Source organism: Phoenix dactylifera, unplaced genomic scaffold (genome assembly GCF_009389715.1).
Source record: "Phoenix dactylifera cultivar Barhee BC4 unplaced genomic scaffold, palm_55x_up_171113_PBpolish2nd_filt_p 000959F, whole genome shotgun sequence".
Taxonomy (NCBI): domain Eukaryota; kingdom Viridiplantae; phylum Streptophyta; class Magnoliopsida; order Arecales; family Arecaceae; genus Phoenix; species Phoenix dactylifera.
The window spans coordinates 128,862-148,780 of record NW_024068317.1 but is presented as its reverse complement, the minus strand read 5'-3'; the positions used below and the strand labels follow the sequence as shown (position 1 = coordinate 148,780).

The 19,919-nt window shown below is 40.7% G+C and overlaps 1 protein-coding gene across 4 annotated transcripts; it reads left to right on the top strand.

Annotated features, from left to right (window-relative positions):
* Nucleotides 1–245: 245 nt before the first annotated feature.
* LOC103698626 (F-box/kelch-repeat protein At1g55270-like) lies at nucleotides 246–19,684 on the top strand. Of its 4 annotated transcripts, none has more exons than XM_039121064.1 (3): nucleotides 246–1,110; nucleotides 1,423–1,583; nucleotides 17,778–19,684. In XM_039121064.1, the coding sequence occupies exons 2-3, from the start codon at nucleotides 1,449–1,451 to the stop codon at nucleotides 19,029–19,031; spliced, it is 1,389 nt and encodes a 462-aa protein (XP_038976992.1). In that variant the 5' UTR covers nucleotides 246–1,110; nucleotides 1,423–1,448; the 3' UTR covers nucleotides 19,032–19,684. The 4 variants fall into 4 exon arrangements, with proteins under 4 accessions (XP_038976992.1, XP_038976991.1, XP_038976990.1 ...); XM_039121063.1 differs by having other exon boundaries at nucleotides 1,423–1,592; XM_039121062.1 differs by lacking the exon at nucleotides 1,423–1,583 and having other exon boundaries at nucleotides 264–1,110.
* The last annotated feature ends 235 nt before the right edge of the window (nucleotides 19,685–19,919 follow it).

Below are 19,919 nucleotides of genomic sequence, written 5' to 3'. Positions count from 1 at the left end.
AAACGAGTCACATTTGATTCCATTGCAAGCATGCTTCAAGTCGCAAAGGCAAGATAAGTTATTCAGCTAATCTTAGACATCTATCTCATTCTTTGATATCTGTTTGCTTTTGAGTCATCTTAGAGTGTGATTAGAAGCTAGCAATCAATTATAGTATGAGTTAGTCCCTTGTTTGTTTTTAAGATGAGCCTTTCTTCTGTGGCCTTCCTTTGGAGTTTGCCCTCGATCTGTCGCAGTATCTCCACACTGATCATACTAAAACATGCTCATTAATGCTTGCAAGTAGACCAATGGTGAGCTGCCTAAAAAAGGGACTCCAAAACCTGGCCGCGAGTAGGGTCTTCTTCCTGGGCCTGAGTCTTGGTGCGCAAGGTGTAATTCTTGCATAGAGCGTTGTAGAATGGGAATTTCACATGGTGCCCATCGCACTTGAGCACCAAAATCTAATTCTTTTATATTCTCAACAATTTTTTACTTTGTTGGGGTCATCATTTCATGTTTTTGCTGCTGTAAGTCACATGAAAACGTCCTGCTGCTCTCTTACGACCTTTAAGGTTTGACCAGGTATCGTCTATCAATACACTGATGAGATGAATTGAGATGGTAGACCAGAGTGGAAGGCCGGATACCGGGGAGACTGTTTGGGTGGTGGAAGGGAGGATTTTCGCCGCTTGCCGTCCTCCCGCGTGCGGAAAATTTACTCCCAAATTTGGGACGAAATAAAGACACAAGTATATGTTTTTCCCATCATAGAAAAAACAAGATTTAGGGCAATTGAAGTTGGTGGTTGAATGGAATGGCCGTTCAGCTGTAAATTTCAGCTTGGGAAGGGCAACTAGGAGAGAGGAAGAGAGTGTGATGCGTCTGCTCTTGGGTATTAAAGCCGACGCTGGTGTTGTTTTCTTTGACAACGCGGGAGGAGGCCGGGGTTTCCGGCTGCAGTTTTGGCAAGAAGCGGTGCCGTCTCTGGAACATTTCTGCCGTTGGTTTTTGAACCCTCTTTTGGGCCTTTCTTTCCTGATCGACTCGCATAGTGGGCTTTGCGGGAGGATGGAGGCCGCCGAAGCTTCACCGAGCGCGCACAGAGGCGTCCGCCTGCAGGCCCCGCTGGTAAGTCGAGTCTCCGACTGATTAATTGCTTGCAGTTTGTGGCATTTTTTGACGTAACTCGGAATCTGGATCCTGTTCTTTTGCTTTGATTTTCTTTTTCTCGGGGTTGTCTCTGGAAACACAGTTGCAATTTGTGAGCAAGGGTTTGGAAAATCTTGCATTGTTAGAAGGCCAATTAGGGCTGTCGAAGGGATCGATTTTTGGAGGATGAATCTTGCTATACTTGTTTCCCCTTTTTTTTCCTCTCTGTTTTCTTGAACGTATGATGGTATTCCACCTGATCATTAATGCTGTTACTACTAAATTTACCAGAGCATCAAGAGAGAATCGAACAAGAAATGCCTGTGCCTCATCAAACTCCAAAGCGAACTCTGAAACTTAATTTGAGCCACCGTTTTCGTCCGTGGTATCTGGATGGATCGGGTCGGTATAGTTTTCTGCCGGAAAGCGGCCATCTAGCTTTCCTTTCTGAGGTCCTGAAGGTGGTCCTGTTTATGCCTTTGATTGTAGATGCTAGTTATTCCTCTTGTTGTTTCTGTAAACACAAGATTTTTGGTCCCCATTATTTTCTTGGAATAGTTTACCTAATTTGCTTCAATTTGAGGAGTATTTGTTGTGAAGCTTAACTTGATGTCCCATCTGTTCTTGCTGAGAGTTTCAGTTTTGCTCATCTGAAGGAGATTCGGTGTAATCCTACTTAATGAGTTCCAAAGAAGCTTCTTCTCTGAACTATCATAGTAGTGTGCAAAGCACCTGCAACATTGGAAGCCATACTAAACTATTATATATAAATGATCAGGAATGGTTACAGTACCTATCCATGTATGGCTTTTGTTCTGGACCAATATCTATTCCTAACAGTGTCTTGTGGAAACTTTTAACATCTTTTGCAAAAATAGAGAAAAAAAAGTAGCATAGTATGTATTGTATGTACTGATGCAGTGCTTGTAATTCTCTTAATGCCCTGCTGTCACATTTTCAAGAGTGTATTTTGACAATAAACTAAATCATATGACTGAATATCCATTCTGCTAAACCATGTCTACATTTTGCTGATGCATTGTCAACAGACATCATAGCGTGGGGATCATATGTAGACTGTGTTATTTACTCCAGAATTCAGGAGTGATAGTTGACTAATTCGGAAGGCATAATGTCAATATCCTCGTTCTTGAAGCATTTCTTGTTCTCTGTATCTAGCTTATCATATTAAAAGTCTTATTTGAGTATAGGCCCATCAATTTCAGTCTCACCGTGTATTTTCCCTTTTCTCTCTTCTTTTCTTTGGTAATAGGAAAAAGTAGAATTAGCTTCAACTTCTTGCTTAATACCATGTACTCAATATAAAAGAAACCCACCAGCTAAAGTGGGGTTTCTCGGACAGTCTTAACAAAATGGTTTCTGCCAGTCCTAATATTCTATGATTTTGCCAGATAAACAGTAAAATGCAAAAAGCTTTGAGAATTAGAATTACTAGAATACCACTTGAAACATTGCTTACTTTCTGAGTTTTGGACTTTTGTCCAGAAAGACAGCCCCTGTACCTTTTATTCTGTACTACACTTTTTATATGTTCTTATCCACATTACATTGTGAAAATAATGTGTTAAGGTCTAGCTTATGGTATAATCGCGTATAGATACTTTAGGCATATACATCATAGATAACTTCAAGGAAAATCAAGCCAAAACCATGGCACAAAATTACCAAGCTTTTCTGTGCTATAAGATTATTTGTTCTCAGAAAAAATTAAATTGCTTTAAACTGTATGTTCCTCATAAGAATAAATGCAGAATCTTAAGGAAATGTTTAAATAATACTAGAACTTTACCTGGTTCAATCAAATCATGTTAGGTCATGAGGATTTTGTACATTTACCAACTTTTGGTGAAAATATTTGCCTGCTACTCTTTATAAGATGTTGGTCTCAGTCGTTTGATTGATCATTTACTAATATAGTGGCTGATAATAGAAAATAGATACACCCTAGTTATTGAGTCAAGAGTTTTTTGGTATTATGATAAAAGGAGTATGAGAAAGAAGTTTTTGTAAAGTATCATCAGTTGAATAGCATGACTTTCCATTGAAGATCTGAGTTTGCATAATCATACCACAATAATTATTTTGATAAAGGGAGATCAAAGAATATATATTGCATAGTTTGTTCTATTAAGTAATATGCATGAATTTTTTGGATCCATTGTCCATTCCTTTTTTTTTTTTTTAATTTTCAATTTGCATGAATGAAGTTGTAAGACTCAGACCATAGCATGTTTCAGTGAGTCAGGCTTTGTTAGATTAGTCGAACGTTATTAAAGGACGTATACAAATGATATTCTATAATAATAACATAAGTATATTCTTTTTTGAGTGTAAACTTAGGTATAGAGTAAAAGAGAGAACTTGATTATTTCTCAGTTTGTAAAATTTTTCTTTGTTTTTGAATGCTCTGTAGATTCACTTGCATTGTTAACAATTTTACCTATGGATTTTTAAAATGATTAGACATGAGTTTGCTGCAACTCTTGGATGCAAGTCACCTAGTCCTTCCTGATGCCCTTTTCTACTCATATATCCATTTTAATTACTTCCAACCAAGTTTTCTTAGGTCTTCTCTTCTCAGGCGAGTGTTTGGTCTAGCTGAAATCCTGTCGAGGCAGCTTCATCCAATTACCTCAACTTTTTCTGAGTTTGTTCAAAGGGCTTCCTGGAGTAACTTTCTAAATCTTAGTTTTGCCACACGTCCATTTTAGTGTTCTACTTTTGCCTGTGCTCGTAATGATCCTTTGTATTGCCTGACATTTTAATCTATAGAGCAAATACTTTGGTTAATGACATGATTCACACAGTGCTATAAAGCTGATGCAAGATTGAAGCCATGAATGCTTTGCATGGCATACTTAGGAAAACAAGAAGGTTATTTGTTGCCCAGATAGACAACCCAAGAGGGGGGGGTGAATTGGGTTTTAAAATAATTTGGCTAATTTAAACTTTGTGGGTGGTTAATTAAAAACTACAACAAGTTATTTAATTAAAGCTAAGTGCTGTGAGTAGTGTGCGGGGAAGAAGATGAGAGACAATGCAATACAAACACAAAGTTTTATAGTGGTTCGGAGCTAACCCTTGCTCCTACGTCCACTCCCCAAGTCTCACTTGGGAATTTCACTATAACCCCCTTGGATTACAGCCGGTTGTTTTGCAAGCTCACAACCAAACTTGTTGTTTTACGAGCTCACAACGAACTCGGTCGGTTTTCCCAGGCTCACCGACTAGAACCAACCCCGATTGTTTTCCCGGGCTCACAATCAAACCCTTACACACGTTGGTTTTAACTTGGCTCACCAACCAACCTTAAACCCCTTAATTCAATCCCCCGATTGAATCAAGTAAATACAAGAGATAGAAGAAAACAGAAAATAGCTTCTCAAAAAGCAGATTTAAAACAATATAATCATAAAGGAGTTAGAAGCCCTCAAACGCTTTTAAGCTGGTGAAGAGGTATGGCTTCTGGAACTCCGGTCTCCTCTTGAAAGAGTGGTCGACTTGAATGCAGGAGGAGGAAGCTTTGATTGTTGGAAAGAAGTTGTTGGAGCAGTAAATGTAGATCTCCCCTTTTTCGTTTAAGAGCACTTGGAGAGCTTGAAAACTTGAATGCTTGGAGTGGAATATCTGTTCTCTGCCTTGCTACAGTCCTCTGTGGCTATTTAAGCCAACCCCCACGGAAACTAGCCGTTACTCTGCTTTTTCTGGCCGTTCTACACACTCTGCGCAGCCTGACAATATAACCGTTGGTGGGTTGGAGTCGACTCGCGCGATCAGGAGTCGACTCGGCTGTAGCAGGAGTCGACTCACGCTTTTCCAGAGTCGACTCGGCAACTGTTCCAAATTTGAATTAAAGTTGCCGTCTTAACTGGGAGTCGACTCGTCTTGACCTGGGAGTCGACTCGCCAACTTCTGGAGCTGACCTGGCAATTTTGGAGTCGGCTCATCCACTGAAGTCCGTGGATCCAATTTTGAATTTTGTCCACTCGAGTCGACTCGACTGTCCTGGGAGTCGACTCGAATCTCAGAGCCCGAACTCCCGATTCTCTGTCTTTTGGCTCATCCAGTCTTGGAGTCGACTCGGCTCTCAGTTTCCGAAAGTTGGTCTTCTGCCTTTTGACGTGAAGCTTGTCTCGGAGTCGACTCGAGCTGTCTGTGAGTCGACTCGAATCTCAGAGGCAGTAACATGGTTTTCTGTCTGTCGATGGTCGCTCAGTCTCGGAGTCGACTCGCGTATTGCGGGAGTCGACTCGAATCTCAGAGTCCGAAAATCGTTCTCTGACTTTTCTGCCTGTGACTGCTTGGAGTCGACTCTTACTTTCCTGGAGTCGACTCGGTGAACATTGGAGTCGACTCGCGCACTTCAGGAGTCGACTCGTTGACAGGTTCTGAGATGAAGCTTTCTGTCCTTCTGTTTGTTCTCAGTCGGAGTCGACTCGTACTGATCTGGAGTCGACTCGAGCTCGTGCCAGTGAACTTGATACGCTTGGAGTCGACTCGTGATACTCGGGAGTCGACTCGAGTCTCAGACTTTGGTTCAGCAGACTTCTTAACTTATCCAAAATACTATGAACCAAATCTAGATACACTTGGACAGGATTTTCACTGAAACACTCAATTGAATTCATTAGTAATCACAAGATATACTCAAATGCTTTGAGCTCATCAAAATCAAATGGGGTTTTAATCAATCACTCCACAATCTCCCCCTTTTTGATGATGACAAAACTTTGAGTATATGTAAAATGACTTGCTCAATAAATAATGAAATAAAATCCATAAATGAATTCAAATGTCTGATAATTTAATTTATCCAAGTTTGAAAGGAGTGAAACAGCAAATTTCGGAGTTAAAGCTCCCCCTTTCATTTGGAATTATATAAGCCTTCATAGTATGCAATCAATTGTTTGGCTTATATGTCATTAATGATTTAGCTTGATTAAAATTCAGATTCTCCCCCTCAACATATGCATTCAACTATGTTTTGATTCTCTGAATTTTCTTTTAATGCTTTGAAGTTTTTGAACTGAATTTTTTGTTTTTAGAGGGAAAATCTGTCAATTTGTTCTTGAGTAGGATTCAGCTAATCTCCGAATATCCCTTGAATAGATTCTGGAGATTACTCCATTAGGAGCCCCAAAAGAGAGATAATGAGCCTCGAGGTACCGAATCCACTTAGAACAAATTTGAGTGTGTTTTTAAGAGTTTATCTTTTTATTTATTTCCATTGATTTCTTTTACATATTTTTTCATATTTCTCCCCTTTTACACATTTTATACATATTTCTCCCCCTTTTTGTCATCATACCAAAAAGGAGGTAATCAACCACAATCAATGGCACAACCAATCAACAAATGGCACATAATTGAAGATAAGATGTCTACTCATTGTATTGATATGAATTGAAGTATATTTGAGCATACAATAAGTAAAGTAAAACAATACAAAACAAAACTCAAACACATCTATGTCCTCCTCGAGGATGAAGCTCCCCCTCTCAAGGATGCATCTCCTCCTCTGGAGGATGTAGCACCTCCTCTCGAGGATGGTGCTCCTCCTCTCAATCGGCTCTGCTCCATGAGGAGGGTGACTGCATCTGTCACATGTCCGAGCTGCGTGATAATAGACGTGGTGGCTCTGCTATGTGTAGTGGAGAGCTCTGTCACCGACGCCTGAAGCCCAGTCACCGATGTCTGAAGTGCGTCCAGCTTGTCGATGAGTACATTCGCCAAGCGCTCGGCCCCCTCGGTGGTGGTGTGCATGTCACGACCTATCTCCTCTCGCATCTGTCGAGTGGAGCTCGTGACCTCACTCATGCTGTGGAACTGGGCCTGGACCAAACTCCGGACATTGTAGATCTCTTCCCGTACATGAGCCGTCATGTCAGTCACGGCTGTCAAGGAAGGGACCAACTGAGAAGATACGGGTGCAGGAGTGGGAGCAGGCACCGCACCTCGGAGCTCCCGAAGCAGCTCATCCCTCACCTCTCTGACTATCTCCTGTCGCAGCTCCCGGAGCTGCTCAGGATCAATCCGGACCGCCATAGAGGGTGGTGCCGAGGAGGAAGGTCCGGCGGAGGTGGTAGGAGCAGGAGGAGTGGATGGGAGGTCTGGATGGTCTGAAAGGTCTGGGTAGTCTGAATCTGGCTCAGGACTGGGTGATGGTCTGGTGGTCTGAGCAGTGAGAGTGGACTTCCTAACCCAGATCCCTTCTCTCTTCCGAAACCCCATCCTGTGCATAGTCCCCGTACATAAGCGATCAGTCCATCGCAAGGCACGAGAGGGTTCCCTCTCAGGAATGGGAATCTCGTACTGCCTAAAAAGAAGAGTGAATAACATCCCGTATGGGAGTGAGAGCCTAGGTCTATCTAGGGGCTCACACATATACCTATAAATGAGCTTTGGGAAGTTGATCGGGGTGTCCTGAAGGATATAAGACATAATAGCTAAGTCCCTCTCATTCACAAAATCAAATATCCCTGTCTTAGGGAAGATGGACCTGGACAGAATGCTCAAAAGGATTCTCACTTCAATAGGAAGTGAGCTAGCAGATACCTCATCTAGGGGGGACTGAGGTGGATGCCCTAAGACGACCGTAAGGGCCGCAACTCTATCCTCAGGGTGTGCGGGAGCCACCCCTACTAATGGAAGGTGAAGGATATGGGCAATGAGGTCCTCTGTGACACGCAACGGGACACCTACTACCGTGCCCTCGATACCTCCATCTCCCCGATGGACGGTACTGTAGAACTCTTGAACTAGGCCAGGATAGGTGGGAAGGTCCAAGGTGAGGAAGTACTCTAGGCCCTGGGCTCTAAGCCTATCGCCTATGGTGAACCCCTCCCGGGAGAGATAGTCGAAATCGACAAACCTCCCGGAGGTGACGGCCTTTCCGGCCAACGGCCTAACGAGAATCACCCTAGGCGGGAACGATCCGGAGGTGGTTCCCTCGCGGGATCGTGCCGCGCCTTGGAGCGCCGCTCGGGACCGGCCTCGGGACGGGACCTCTTCCTAACGACGGTCTTACGAGGCATCTTGACCTAAACGGGAAGAAAAATACCTAGAGGACGGTGAAGGACCGACAGAGGAAGCTCGGGACGGACCGAAAATGACCTAGGAACGGACGGAAACTCAATGTCCGGCGAAAAATCGACGGAAAAAGGGCTTGGAGACGATCGGGGATGACCTAGGAGTCGGCTCTAGGGCTTTGTGAACAGTGGCGGCTTGAGGAAAAGTGTTTGCGAAACGACAAACCTAGGGTTAAAAAGTCGGATCCCGACTGCGAGTCGACTCTCCTGAGTCGCGAGTCGACTCGACCTCGAGTCGACTCCAGAATATGCGCGAGTCGACTCCCGACAGTGTGCGAGTCGACTTCCCCTCAGCTGCCAACTTTGCGAGTCGACTCCCGCAAATGCGCGAGTCGACTCCCCCTCAGGAGCCGGCTCTGAAACTTACTCGAGTCGTCTCTAATCTTGGCACGCGCCTAAAAACCATGCCATAATCGTGCCAAATGAGGGAAAATCACCTAATTAAGGACTGATTTGATGATCACTGCATAGAAACTCTATTTTAACCTCATTCTAATCATCAAAATCAATTAATCTAGTGAAAAACCCACTAGGATGGATCAATCACTCCTAATCCCCTCCTAAGCACACTAAACCTCTCTTCACTTAGGGGTTTTGTAAAAATATCTGCTAATTGATTATCAGTACAAACAAATTGGAGTGACACATCACCATTCAATACATGATCTCTTATGAAGTGATGTCTTATCTCAATGTGTTTAGTTCTTGAATGTTGAATTGGATTTTTAGTTAGATTTATGACACTTGTATTATCACAATTAATGGGGATTTTATCTTGTTTAATGCCATAATCTGCTAATTGTTGTTTAATCCATAAGATTTGAGCACAACAACTCCCGGCTGCAACATATTCAGCTTCTGCAGTGGATAATGCAACCGAGTTTTGTTTCTTGCTAAACCATGAGATTAGGTTTTCTCCTAGAAATTGACAGGACCCGCTGGTACTTTTTCTATCAAGCTTACATCCAGCGAAGTCTGAATCTGTGTACCCTATTAAGTTTAGGCTAGATTCTTTAGAGTACCACAGCCCTATGTTCTTAGTTCCAATTAAGTATTTAAAGATTCTCTTAACTGCAGCTGGGTGTGATTCTTTAGGATTAGCCTGATATCTAGCACACATGCACACACTAAACATAATATCAGGCCTACTTGCAGTAAGATACAGTAAAAAACCTATCATACCTCTATAAAGTTTTTGATCTACAGATTTACCTGATTCATCTTGGTCTAACTTGCATGATGAGCTCATGGGGGTGCTGATTGACTTGTTTCCCTCCATATCAAACTTCTTGAGCATCTCCTTGATATATTTTGCTTGATTGATGAAGATGCCTCCTTCAGATTGTTTGATTTGAAGCCCGAGGAAGTAGTTCAGCTCTCCCATCATGCTCATCTCAAACTCACTCTGCATCAAATCAGCAAATTCCTCGCAGAGGCGATTGTTAGTAGCACCGAAAATGATATCATCAACATAAATCTGTACTAATAACATATCCTTATTTTTCTTTTTCAGAAATAATGTTGTATCTACATTTCCCCTAGAGAATTCATGTTCTAATAGGAATTTACTAAGTCTCTCATACCATGCTCTAGGTGCTTGTTTTAGTCCATAAAGTGCTTTGTTCAGTTTATACACATGATTAGGGTATTGATGATTTTCAAAACCAGGAGGTTGTTCTACATACACTTCCTCATTTATATACCCATTTAAAAATGCACTTTTTACATCCATTTGAAATAGTTTGAAATCCTTAGAGCATGCATATGCTAATAATAGTCTAATAGCCTCAAGTCTAGCTACGGGAGCAAAGGTTTCATCAAAATCTATGCCTTCTTCTTGATTATAACCCTTTGCCACTAGTCTAGCCTTATTCCTTATAACAATTCAATTTTCATCTAGCTTATTTTTATATATCCATTTTGTACCTATAATTGGATATTCAGAAGGCCTCTCTACTAGATCCCACACTTTGTTTCTAGTAAATTGGTTTAGTTCTTCTTGCATTGCATTTATTCAATTTACATCATTTTCGGCTTCTTCTATATGTTTGGGCTCAAAGTGTGAAACAAAAGCTAGATGGCTATTTAGATTTCTTAGTGAAGCTCTAGTCCTAACCGGTTGAGATGGATCATCTAGAATGAGTTCCTTAGGATGTCCGTGAGCATACCTCCAAGCTTTTGTTAGCCCATGATCCACAATAGCCTCTTGGCTTGATGATTCTCCTTCAATCAACTTTTGATTATCATCTTGTAATCCCATCTCATCTATCTTTTCCTCAAGTATTTCAACATCATCATCAAAATTAACTTTCTTACTAGAGGAGATGTCACTAGAGTCATCAAATACTACATGTATAGATTCTTCTATGACTAAGGTTCTTTTATTAAATACTCTATAGGCTTTACTAGTTGTAGAATAACCTAAGAATATTCCTTCATCAGATTTAGGGTCAAATTTCCCTAGATTGTCTTTCCCATTATTATGCACAAAACACCTACATCCAAAAACATGAAGATAATTAACCTTTGGTTTTCTGTTTTTTCCACAGTTCATATGGTGTTTTCTTTATAATGGGTCTTAATAAAACTCTATTTAATATATGGCAGGAAGTATTAATGGCTTCTCCCCAAAAGTACTTAGGGAGGTTACTTTCACATAACATCGTTCTAGCCATTTCCTCTAGAGTTCTATTTTTCCTTTCCACAACTCCATTTTGTTGTGGTGTCCTAGGTGCAGAAAAATTATGGGTTATCCCCTTTTTACTACAAAATTCGTCAAATAATTGATTTTCGAATTCGGTACCATGGTCACTTCTAATGGCTATGACTGAAGACTCTCTAGCATTTGTTACTCCCTTATGGAACTTTTTAAACATAGAAAATGCTTGATCCTTATGTGCTAGGAACATGACCCATGTGTACCTAGAGTAATCATCTACTATAACAAGACCATATTTATTTCCACCTAGACTTGTTGTTCTAGTTGGACCAAATAGGTCCATGTGTAATAATTCTAGAGGCCTAGAGGTAGAGACACATTTTATGGATTTAAAAGAGTTCCTAGATTGTTTGCCAAATTGACATGCTTCACATATTTTGTTCTTTTCAAATTTTAATTTTGGCAAACCTATCACGGAGTCTCTTTTAACTAATTTAGTTATTGTGTCCATGCTTGCATGACCTAACTTACGGTGCCATAACCAACTAGCATCATTATCTTTAGTTTCATTTACAACTAGACATTGGTTATGTTTTGCAAGATCTTCTAGGTCTACAACATATACATTTCCACGTCTAATCCCTTTAAAAACTAAGCTATTATCATTAGGATTTGTTATAATACATAGTGATGGTTTAAACATAACATCATATCCTTTATCACATAATTGACTGATGCTTAACAAGTTATGCTTAAGACCATCAACATATCTAACATTATCTATAAAAGTAGAAGGGGTGATTTGAACTTTACCAATACCAATGATGTGACCTTGGTTGTTGTCTCCAAACGTCACAGCACCTCCCTTCTTAGCTTCAAGGGTGAAAAATTGGTCTTTATCACCCGTCATGTGCCTTGAGCAGCCACTATCCAAATACCAGCAATTTTTGTTGACCTTGGCTGCAAGACACTCCTACACAAGCAAATCATGTCATCTTAGGTACCCAAGTTTTATTGGGTCCTTCATGGTTAGTCAAGTTGGTTCCTTTTGGAACCCATACCCTTTTAATTTTTCTTTTAGTTTTACTTTTCCAAAAATTACATACATTTGTTTTATGGCCTACTGTACCACAACAAAAGCAGGTTATTTTCTTAGTTTTTGTTTCCCCAGCTTTAACAAAGAAGTTACTAAGAAATTTTTGCTTATTCCTTGGTTTATATCCTAAACCGGCTTTATTAAACACTGCACGTTGACTATTTAGTATCATGTTTAATTTTTCAGAACTATAGGTAAATCTTTCAACTAAGGGTTTGTATTTGTTAAGTTCTTTAGTTAGTGTTTGATTTTCGGCTTTTAGATCATTAAGTTCTTTAGTAAGATCCTTATCTAAGGTTTGTTTATATTTTTTAAGTTCTGAAAATTCCTTAGTTAGTTTTTCATTTTCTTTAGTTAAGGTGTTGGTCTTTTGAGTTAAAAGTTGGTTGCTTGTTTTAAGTTCTATATTTTCTTTGGTGATTAAATCCTTATCCTTAACTAATTTATCGTATTTATGTAGGTATGATTGATTAGTTATTTTCAGTTCTTTATTCTTAAGATTTATAGCCTTATATTCTATCATTAATTCATTAAATGCATCATAAAGTTCATCAAAAGAAAAATCAGGATGCGTGTCGGAAGTTACCTCGTTTTCGTTGGCCATGAAACAGAAATTGGCCTTCTCTTCTTGTTCATCATCTGATGAGGAGGATGATGAGTCGGAGTCCGATAGGGTAGTGACAAGTGCCTTTTTCTTCTTGTACTTACTCCCCTTCTTCAGTAAGGGTCACTCCGCTCTTATGTGACCCGGCTTCTTGCACTCGTAACAACCAATCCCCTCATTTTTCCTTTCCTTACCTTTGTCTTTGCGGTAGGAATTTGAGGGGCCTCTCCTTTGATGATAGGACTTCTTGTGGTTGATGAATTTCTTGAACTTACGCACAAGAAGAGCCTCACCACCATCTTCCTCATCTTCTTCTTCTTCACTGCTGCTGCTGCAAGACAAGTCCTTGTTAGAAGAAGTAGATTTAAGGGCTATTACCTTTTTCTTATGGGAGGACTCTTCCTCGTTGTGTTGTTTCATGGTAAGCTCGTGCGTCATGAGGGATCCAAGAAGCTCCTCAAGTGGTAGCTTGTTCAAGTCCTTGGCTTCTTGGATTGCTGTCACTTTAGCTTCCCACGACCTTGGTAGACACCGAAGGATTTTCCTGACAAGCTCACTGTTAGTATAGTTCTTGCCAAGGCTTTTTAGACCATTGACAATATCAGTAAACCTAGTGAACATGGATGTGATTGTTTCATTTGAATCTATTTTAAATAGTTCATATTTATGAACCAAGATGTTTATTTTGGATTCTTTGACTTGATTCGTGCCCTCATGGGTCACTTCAAGTCTGTCCCAAATTTCTTTTGCTGAATTACAAGTTGAAATCCTATTGAATTCATTACGGTCTAAGGCACAATAGAAGACATTCATTGCTTTAGAGTTTAATTGTGCCTTCCTCATGTCATGTTCATCCCAGTCCATTTCTAGTTTAGGTACCTTAACACCATCTACGTAAATGGATGGGATGTATGGCCCATTTACTACAATGGACCACATCTCATAGTCTTGGGCTTGGATGAATATTCTCATCCTAGCCTTCCAGTATGAGTAGTCAGATCCATTGAAGAAAGGGGGTCTTTGGGTGGACTGACCCTCAATGTGAGAAGATCCAAATGGGGTTGTCATTTTGATCTTTTAACTCTTGAGTGGAAGAGTTTTTGGCTCTGATACCACTTGTTGCCCAGATAGACAACCCAAGAGGGGGGGTGAATTGGGTTTTAAAATAATTTGGCTAATTTAAACTTTGTGGGTGGTTAATTAAAAACTACAACAAGTTATTTAATTAAAGCTAAGTGCTGTGAGTAGTGTGCGGGGAAGAAGATGAGAGACAATGCAATACAAACACAAAGTTTTATAGTGGTTCGGAGCTAACCCTTGCTCCTACGTCCACTTCCCAAGTCTCACTTGGGAATTTCACTATAACCCCCTTGGATTACAGCCGGTTGTTTTGCAAGCTCACAACCAAACTTGTTGTTACGAGCTCACAACGAACTCGGTCGGTTTTCCCAGGCTCACCGACTAGAACCAACCCCGATTGTTTTCCCGGGCTCACAATCAAACCCTTACACACGTTGGTTTTAACTTGGCTCACCAACCAACCTTAAACCCCTTGATTCAATCCCCCGATTGAATCAAGTAAATACAAGAGATAGAAGAAAACAGAAAATAGCTTCTCAAAAAGCAGATTTAAAACAATATAATCATAAAGGAGTTAGAAGCCCTCAAACGCTTTTAAGCTGGTGAAGAGGTATGCTTCTGGAACTCCGGTCTCCTTTTGAAAGAGTGGTCGACTTGAATGCAGGAGGAGGAAGCTTTGATTGTTGGGAAGAAGTTGTTGGAGCAGTAAATGCAGATCTCCCCTTTTTCGTTTAAAAGCACTTGGAGAGCTTGAAAACTTGAATGCTTGGAGTGGAATATCTGTTCTCTGCCTTGCTACAGTCCTCTGTGGCTATTTAAGCCAACCCCCACGGAAACTAGCCGTTACTCTGTTTTTTCTGGCCGTTCTGCACACTCTGCGCAGCCTGACAATATGACCGTTGGTGGGTTGGAGTTGACTCGCGCGATCAGGAGTCGACTCGGCTGTAGCAGGAGTCGACTCACGCTTTTCCGGAGTCGACTCGACAACTGTTCCAAATTTGACTGGGAGTCGACTCGTCTTGACCTGGAGTCGACTCGCCAACTTCTGGAGCTGACCTGGCAATTTTGGAGTCGGCTCATCCACTGAAGTCCGTGGATCCAATTTTGAATTTTGTTCACTCGAGTCGACTCGACTGTCCTGGGAGTCGACTCGAATCTCAGAGCCCGAACTCCCGATTCTCTGTCTTTTGGCTCATCCAGTCTTGGAGTCGACTCGAACTTCCTTGGAGTCGACTCGGCTCTCAGTTTCCGAAAGTTGGTCTTCTGCCTTTTGACGTGAAGCTTGTCTCGGAGTCGACTCGAGCTGTCTGTGAGTCGACTCGAATCTCAGAGGCAGTAACATGGTTTTCTGTCTGTCGATGGTCGCTCAGTCTCGGAGTCGACTCGCGTATTGCGGGAGTCGACTCGAATCTCAGAGTCCGAAAATCGTTCTCTGACTTTTCTGCCTGACTGCTTGGAGTCGACTCTTACTTTCCTGGAGTCGACTCGGTGAACATTGGAGTCGACTCGCGCACTTCAGGAGTCGACTCGTTGACAGGTTCTGAGATGAAGCTTTCTGTCCTTCTGTTTGTTCTCAGTCGGAGTCGACTCGTACTGATCTGGAGTCGACTCGAGCTCGTGCCAGTGAACTTGATACGCTTGGAGTCGACTCGTGATACTCGAGAGTCGACTCGAGTTTCAGACTTTGGTTCAGCAGACTTCTTAACTTATCCAAAATACTATGAACCAAATCTAGATACACTTGGACAGGATTTTCACTGAAACACTCAATTGAATTCATTAGTAATCACAAGATATACTCAAATGCTTTGAGCTCATCAAAATCAAATGGGGTTTTAATCAATCACTCCACATTATTCTTTTATGCCTTTGATGTAGCTACTGATGTTTCAGTTATGGCCATTTATGGCTTCTAACAACTAGTCTTTCTAGCCATTGTGAAGGATTGTTTTTCCGCAAGATCTTTTTGATTTAGCGATGTTCCATGTCTTTCCAATTGTAATGTGTGACAAAGGTAAGCTTTTGTGGTTCTTTCATTTAGTGTGATTTTTAACTGATCCATTTATTTTTTAAGTTAAGCTGACAAAACTGCTCGTTATATCTAAAAAGATGCCCTGTGGAGAACCAAATAGGTATCTATTGGAGTTCTAATGAGTTATCAGAGGAAAAAGGACTCTAGTTTGGCTGTTCAAAAGGACTTGGACTGTATGTCATAGCCAAATTTGATGAAATTATGCAAAAATCAGGAAAAAGGCATTTCTCTTATACATTTGCAGTGTGACACCAGATCATTAGAAGAGGACAAGATCTTTTCTCATATATGGGGGATGTTCCTAAATTTAATAGTTCTTGCTGATTCAACTAGAATTTATTTTAGCTGCATATACTAGGTTTTTGTCTATATCAGTTGTAAATTCTGTCACCTTGCTGCATTTAAAAAGTCAAATCTTAGACTAACCTTAATTCTTTCTTTTGAACAATGCATAAATTTTCCTAAATCAATCCCTCATCCCGAGAGGCTTACTATGCCATATTTTGTTCCTTGTTCAGATCTGATACATCTGTTACTGTTTGCACTCTGTGCTGTCTGTTTATGAGATCATCATGCCTCCATCTAAGAACTCGAACCTTCTCTTGGAATTTCTCATTCTGTACCTTTACCTGATTAGGACAGAAGTTTGTTCCTTCTTCAGAATTGATATTAGACATTTTTATGTTTTGTTCTTTCTCCCTGCTTGCCCCTCCCTGACTTTCCTCACCATTTCAGCTGTCATATCAACAGGCTCTATCCTTTGCCTCTGCCAATTTTTTGTAATGGATCTTCATATAAAATAGTGTAGCAAACAAATGGTTATAAAAAAATCTGATAAAATTTCTGAAAACCACATGAATTGTAAAAATTAGAAAAGCATGGCCTACAAAGACCATAGACGAATTTATAATATATTAAGTGAAAAAGTTGAGGAAAATGGAAGAACTTATTATATGAACAAACATAACATGAGCTTATTTCCTTGATTCTTTTGCTATATGGATCCTCCTTTGACTTGTAGTCCTACCAAATTGGGTATTGCTGAACAGAATTTGAAGTTGCAATGCAGAGTGTACAAATTCTGAAGTTAGATTCAGTTGTCCTTATAAGAGCAATTGTAGAATAAATCTTGTAATTCTAACCCTGGAATCATGTTCAGCATGGAAGACAATCAAGTCCTACAATTCAAAAAGTATATTTTGGTTGTGTTCATGCTTACTTTACTTTTCTTTGATGATCTATAAAGTTTCAATGTTCTTCAAATGCCATAAAGTTCCGATTTTCTTCGGTCAATGCCATCTCACCATCTCATTAATATAAAGCAAATTACTATTCAACATACAAAAACTCGTGCATGAACATTGTAAAAGTATAATGAGATTGGGACATCTTTTACCCTTCATTGCCTTCAATAGCTTGATAGATTAGATATAAAATATGGATGCATGAAGTCGAACCTCCTGATAATGGTGATTGTTGGAGCATAGTTAATCCAGAGGCATTTTAGTCACAGATGATAAGCCTGAGCCATCCCTTTGGTGCGCCTGCCATTTAAGAATTAGAAGTTTAAATGAATCAACCCGCAATGTGTAGCCAATCATGCAAAGCTGTATAATCTCTCTTCTGCTTTAATAGCAAAACCTTCACCTTGTCTTATCTGAGCTTTCAGGTAGCACTGGTGATGCCGGAGAGCACCTGGCAAAATTGAAATGAATTATGTGTGCCATATCATAGTTCAATGAGTTTTTCTATGAAGACTTTGTTTTCCTCTAAAAATAAGTATAACTGCACACACTAAAATACAAACAAGTGCTAAGAGCTTGCTGATAAATTACTTGCGATGAAGTTTTTGTTTGGAAATATTGGAATTCTGCATTTATTGCCGCCTTAAAGGATAAATATTTTATCATGTTTTCTTTACCAGCTCTCATTTACAATTGTATTAAAATTTTGTAGTATTTCACTGCATAATCTGTGTTGTCATAGCAAAAAAATGCTCGGAAACACTTTTAATATTCATCCACTTTTCTTCCATTAATTATGCACTGATTCCATTCATATTGCAGGTTGATTCCGTGTCCTGTTATTGTCGAGTAGATGCAGGCTTGAAAACTGTTGTAGGAGCTAGAAAATTTGTTCCTGGAACGAAGCTATGTCTCCAACCTGATATTAAACCTAATGGGCCCAGGATGAGGAATTCACGCAGGGAACGTTGCAGAAACCAGGCACCACTCTTGCCTGGTCTTCCTGATGATCTTGCTATTGCTTGTCTGATCCGTGTTCCTCGAGCTGAGCACCCAAACCTTCGATTAGTTTGTAAAAGATGGAACCGCCTTTTGTCTGGAAACTACTTTTACTCCCTTAGGAAAAAGCTTGGGATGGTAGAGGAATGGGTTTATGTGATTAAGAGAGACCGTGATGGGAAAATATCTTGGCATGCTTTTGATCCCATCTATCAGCTCTGGAAGCCACTTCCCCCTGTTCCTGCAGAGTATTCTGAAGCACTTGGCTTTGGTTGTGCTGTTCTAAGCGGCTGCTACCTTTACTTATTTGGAGGTAAAGATCAACTGAGGGGCTCTATGAGGCGTGTTGTCTTCTATAATGCCCGAACAAACAAATGGAATCGAGCTCCAGATATGCTACGAAAACGCCATTTTTTTGGTTCGTGTGTCATAAATAATTGCCTCTATGTTGCTGGCGGAGAATGTGAAGGGATCCACAGAAACTTGCGTTCAGCTGAGGTATATGATCCTAACAAGAACAGATGGACCTTCATTGGTGAAATGAACACTGGAATGGTACCACTTATTGGGGTTGTTTTTGATGGAAATTGGTTCCTGAAAGGGCTTGATTCTCACCGTCAGGTTGTAAGTGAAGTATATGTACCCACAACAAATACGTGGTCCCCGGTTAATGATGGAATGGTTACAGGATGGCGAAACCCAAGCATTTCATTCAATGGGAGGCTTTATGCCTCGGATTGCAGGGATGGATGCAAGCTTAGAGTCTATGATGGGGCTACAGATTCGTGGAACAAGTTCATGGATAGCAAACATCATCTAGGCAACTCTCGTGCCTTTGAGGCTGCAGCTTTTGTATCTCTCAATGGTAAGCTCTGCATCATCCACAACAACATGAGCATCACTGTCATCGACGTATCAAATCCAGGAAAGAACATAGAGACTATCAGTGCTCATTTGTGGGAGACTGTTGCTGGGAAAGGCCATTTAAAGACTTTTGTGGCAAATTTATGGTCAAGCATTGCAGGTCGTAGTGGGTTGAAGAGCCACATTGTTCACTGTCAAGTGCTTCAACTCTGAGGCTTACAGCATTCTGATGATGGAAGATAAACCGACAGATGATGTGTGGTTCTTGATGAAGCCCTATCGTGTTATCTGCTGTTTATACCATCATCATGTTTGAGTAGTCAAATTTCAGTCCAAGGAACTATTTATTCGCTGGCCAATATATGTGGATTCCTGCATTTAGGTTGTTTTTCTTTGAGAGCCTGTTTGGGTAATCCAGCATGATTGGGCAGCCCATTTGGGTATGGCCCGTATCAACCCAAACACATCACTAGCTGGAATCTCGTGGGAGGAAACAAAAGATTTTGTAGGTTCTTTTTTTCTCTCTGCAGTGATGGGCTGGGGAGATTTAGTTATGTGGGCTGGGCTGGGTCTGCTATCCTCTAACAGTTGATATACTGTTTCTAATCCCATGGATCCTTTAGAAATATCCAAACAGATCTTTGAAGGTTTAAGATAGCAACCCTTTCTGGTGGATATACGTATGAAGCTTTGCAGAGAAAATAGGAACTTTTTTGCTAAGGCTCTTCTAGCAGTTTGCACTGGACTGTGGACTGCGTTACGCACCCCCCCCCCCCCCCCCCCCCCCCCCCCCCTCAAGAGAAGGAAAACTGTAAGCTATAACAATTACTTCTGAATGTGATTCATCTCTATTGCTGGTTCAATCATGTTAAGATGTTACACAGGATGGAAAGAAAGCAAAGCGTCGTAAAAAATCATATGCTCTTCTTTAATGTCATTGCTACCAGATCCTAAACTGTACATAAAAAATCATATGCTGTTTGTGGATGATTGACCGTTTTTGCAGGTGATGCATATTTTTATGATCCTCAAGAACTCAACCATTATCCTTGACGTAGGACAGCATGGGATACAGGGAGAATAGGATGCTGCTGCTGCTGC